Here is a 5,011-nt window from a genome sequence, read left to right on the forward strand (position 1 = left end):
AGCCTCAATAGGCCTGTGCGTCGGGCCGAAAACACAAAAAATTATTACATCTGGATCCACGTTAAAAGGTTTTCTGAGATGTTGGCACACGTCCAGAACGCTGTCTCCGAGATGGTGTCAGGTGACGACCAGGAGGTACAGCGCCTCCTGCTACACACGACTCCTCGAGGCGCGCTCCCCTCCCCCTCCTCCTGTGCTCAGTCTGTGAGCCTAAGTGGTATCTGGGAACCCGTGGGAGGAGTGCGGGTGAGAGGCAACAGGTTTTACTGCTATGTTAGACCTGCGGCGGCCTCACACTATCTCTCATAGCACTCATACGACGACCCTCCAGCGCCCTCACACTATCTTTCATAGCACTCATGCGACGACCCTCCAGCGCCCTCACACTATCTCTCATAGCACTCATACGACGACCCTCCAGCGCCCTCACACTATCTTTCATAGCACTCATGCGACGACCCTCCAGCGCCCTCACACTATCTCTCATAGCACTCATACGACGACCCTCCAGCGCCCTCACACTATCTCTCATAGCACTCATACGACGACCCTCCAGCGCCCTCACACTATCTCTCATAGCACTCATACGACGACCCTCCAGCGCCCTCACACTATCTCTCATAGCACTCATACGACGACCCTCCAGCGCCCTCACACTATCTCTCATAGCACTCATACGACGACCCTCCAGCGCCCTCACACTATCTCTCATAGCACTCATACGACGACCCTCCAGCGCCCTCACACTATCTTTCATAGCACTCATGCGACGACCCTCCAGCGCCCTCACACTATCTCTCATAGCACTCATACGACGACCCTCCAGCGCCCTCACACTATCTCTCATAGCACTCATACGACGACCCTCCAGCGCCCTCACACTATCTCTCATAGCACTCATACGACGACCCTCCAGCGCCCTCACACTATCTCTCATAGCACTCATACGACGACCCTCCAGCGCCCTCACACTATCTCTCATAGCACTCATACGACGACCCTCCAGCGCCCTCACACTATCTCTCATAGCACTCATACGACGACCCTCCAGCGCCCTCACACTATCTTTCATAGCACTCATGCGACGACCCTCCAGCGCCCTCACACTATCTCTCATAGCACTCATACGACGACCCTCCAGCGCCCTCACACTATCTCTCATAGCACTCATACGACGACCCTCCAGCGCCCTCACACTATCTCTCATAGCACTCATACGACGACCCTCCAGCCCCCCTCCCAACCTCACAGTAAAGAACACAAGGCACTCTAAGCACCCACCGTGCTAACGACCCCCCCACAACACAACACAACGCAACACAACACAGTAGGGCCATGCAGGCTCCCGGGACTGCCAGTGTGGCTCTCACTGCATCCTTTTGGCCCTGTGCCAGGATTTCGTCTCGTAGTGGGGTACGAACCGTGAAAAGTTGGGTGCGGTACACGGAGACGCCAAGTAACTCCGACAACAAGTGTGTTAAACCCACCTGGGTCAATTTCGTCGCCGATTTCGCCAAATGCATTGAGATCTTATCTTGAGGTTATCTTGAGATGATTTTGGGGCTTAGTGTCCCCGCGGCCCGGTCCTCGACCAGGGCCCCCCACCCCCAGAAAGCAGCCCGTGACAGCTGACTAACTCCCAGGTACATATTTACTGCTAGGTAACAGAGAGGCATCAAGGTTTAAAGAAACTCTGCGCATTGTTTCTCGCCGGCGCCCGGGATCGAACCCGAGACCACAGGATCACGCGCCCAGTGTTCTCTCCGCTCAGCCAGCGGCTCCCTGATGGCGACATGCGCCACAACGCACTAGTGCCTGCTGCGTCAGCTCCAATTCCTTATAGACTTCAAGTTGGCCAATTCGTCTGAATATGTTTCCTAAAATCGCTAAGTTTACACAATCCGCATTAAGTTCGAGTTTATGTGTGTCAAATTCATCAAATTCGATAGCAAGTCCAATGTCTACATTAACTTTAACCAAATTCGCAAAATCTACACAGTGTGCCAACACGAGACAAAGTTGGTCAACTTGTCACTGTACCAGTAAGTCAACCAAGCTCAGCAGGCGGCGCTAATTACACCAATTCCACCGAGTTTTCTACAGGTGGTTAACTTACATGCTACACTTGCTTTTCAATTTCTGTTTTGCTACGAGCACCCTGCACAGTAATTGAAATATTAGTCAGGGGGCTTAAAGTCTTTATCCTATCACAGTGTGTGTGTGTGTGTGTGTGTGTGTGTGTGTGTGTGTGTGTGTGTGTGTGTGTGTGTGTGTGTGTGTGTGTGTGTGTGTGTGTGTGTTTGCTAGTTGTGTTTACTAGTTGTGTTTTTGCGGGGGTTGAGCTTTGCTCTTTCGGCCCGCCTCTCAACTGTCAATCAACTGTTTACTAACTACTTTTTTTTTTCCACACCACACACACACACACCCCAGGAAGCAGCCCGTGACAGCTGACTAACTCCCAGGTACCTATTTACTGCTAGGTAACAGGGGCACTTAGGGTGAAAGAAACTTTGCCCATTTGTTTCTGCCTCGTGCGGGAATCGAACCCGCGCCACAGAATTACGAGTCCTGCGCGCTATCCACCAGGCTACGAGGCCCCCCTGTGTGTGTGTGTGTGTGTGTGTGTGTGTGTGTGTGTGTGTGTGTGTGTGTGTGTGTGTGTGTGTGTGTGTGTGTGTATGTGTGTGTGTGTGTGTGTGTGTGTGTGTGTGTGTGTATGTGTGTGTGTGTGTGTGCGTGCGTGCGTGCGTGCGTGCGTGCGTGCGTGCGTGCGTGCGTGCGTGCGTGTATGCATCAACATATGCACTATTGATCCAACGCAACAGCCGACGAGGACCAGGTAACTGGTAACTGAACCACCAAAGGCGTAAGCCCCCCCCCTCCCCCCCCCCCCCGAGCAACGCCCTGTACTCTTCCAATAGTTTGACCAAACAAAGCACATAATTAACACACCGTATCTACCAACGGAGAGGCCATATATATATATTTTGGAACCACAGCCAGCCGAATATAACACTGCATTTACAATGTACAATATCATATGTTTTCCTCTAGAACACCAATTGAACCCCTCCTCCACATCTGGTTCTTACCTGGCATTAATTGAGCAGCGAGACACCTTCCCCTATACTTTGTAAAATATTAATCCAAATATCCATCGCTGATTAAGTGAGGTAACAACTCCCTTTCTATACAAATTAATTGCATGTTGCAAGCAACCTCAAATGTAAATCATGAATGCAATGATATGCCATAAGCAGTAATACGCTTGCATGTGAATGTAATACCCCTCTGTTAATAATAACATGCAATAATACCGCTCACCCCTCACATGCAGTAATACCCCTCTGTTAATAATAACATGCAATAATACCCCTCACCCCTCACATGCAGTAATACCCCTCACCTTCACATGCAGTAATACCCCTCACCCCTCACATGCAGTAATACCCCTCACCCTTCACATGCAGTAATACCCCTCACCCCTCACATGCAGTAATACCCCTCACCCCACACATGCAGTAATACCCCTCACCCCTCACATGCAGTAATACCCCTCACCCTTCACATGCAGTAATACCCCTCACCCTTCACATGCAGTAATACCCCTCACCCCTCACATGCAGTAATACCCCTCACCCCTCACATGCAGTAATACCCCTCACCCCTCACATGCAGTAATACCCCTCACCCCTCACATGCAGTAATACCCCTCACCCCTCACATGCAGTAATACCCCTCACATGCAGTAATACCCCTCACCCCTCACATGCAGTAATACCCCTCACCCCTCACATGCAGTAATACCCCTCACCCCTCACATGCAGTAATACCCCTCACCCCTCACATGCAGTAATACCCTACACAGTAGTCTAGGGGAAGCACGTATTCCCCTCACTTTATACGCCAGTCTCCCCTCGTGTTGCTATACAAATGCTAAAATTTACAGCTCAACACTGGGAAAGGAAATGTAAGGTGTCAGAAGATAATAAAAGGTATTGCTGGACAACGCATCTATATTATGCATCAGATCAGAGACAGTTGATATGACGTTATTTTGGGTAATATGTTTGTAAGTGACTGCTCCACAGTCATTGAATATATCATAATATTCTTATTTCTATTCATTAGTTCACTACCAATAAGGTTAGAGTCTTATAAACAAAAGTTTTTACAAAGTAAGAATCATTTATGAATCAATCGTATTAACTACCGAGCTGAAACTTGTTCACTTCAGGCAGCTCCGGTCCGCCAATCAACACTCGCTAATCTCATTCCAGGGATATTTTCCCCTCATTCCCAGAGTTTCAGATTCCATTCGTACTAGGAATCAGGCTCGCTCGCTCGGGTCCGGCCAACTTTTTCACGCGGACTTATGTACACCAATTAATAATCCAGTAATTAGATTCCAGTTAGGTGGGTTCTTTGTGAATAGAGCAAGATGTAAATTATTTGAACAGGGATTATCGTACGATGAATGGTGAGCTGATGAAGAACATTTAGTTGTGGGGATTTACATATTCAAACACATGTGCCTTTATATGCGTAGGATACACAGAGGAAGGCAAACAGCAACAGTCCGCTGGGTCCAAACGAGGGCATTTGTTATTGGTAAATTCATTGCGCGGCAAATAGTGGAAGGCTTATGACACTGCAAACAATTCAAGCTTATGACACCACACACAATTCAAGCTTATGACACCACACACAATTCAAGCTTATGACACCACACACAATTCAAGCTTATGACACCACACACAATTCAAGCTGATCACACAACACACAATTCAGGCTTATCACACCACACACAATTCAGGCTTATGACACTACACACAATTCAGCCTTATGACACCACACACAATTCAGGCTTATGACACCACACACAATTCAGGCTTATGACACCACACACAATTCAGGCTTATGACACCACACAATTCAGGCTTATGACACCACAAACAATGGTAGGTATAGTTTGAAAGAATTGACGCAACCTAATATTAAACATATACAA

At 48.6% G+C, this 5,011-nt stretch overlaps 1 protein-coding gene across 1 annotated transcript; it reads right to left on the bottom strand.

Moving 5' to 3' along the window:
• Positions 1-274: 274 nt before the first annotated feature.
• Positions 275-1,207, bottom strand: LOC123752769 (thioredoxin domain-containing protein 2-like). Its single transcript, XM_045734791.1, has one exon. The coding sequence runs from the start codon at positions 1,205-1,207 to the stop codon at positions 275-277; it is 933 nt and encodes a 310-aa protein (XP_045590747.1).
• Between the last annotated feature and the right edge of the window lie 3,804 nt (positions 1,208-5,011).

This window comes from Procambarus clarkii, chromosome 40 (genome assembly GCF_040958095.1).
Source record: "Procambarus clarkii isolate CNS0578487 chromosome 40, FALCON_Pclarkii_2.0, whole genome shotgun sequence".
Taxonomy (NCBI): Eukaryota; Metazoa; Arthropoda; class Malacostraca; order Decapoda; family Cambaridae; genus Procambarus; species Procambarus clarkii.

Coding starts and splice junctions, on each gene's coding strand:
- LOC123752769 (XM_045734791.1), bottom strand. CDS start 1,207: ATGAGAGATAGTGTGAGGGCGCTGGAGGGTCGTCGTATGAGTGCTATG.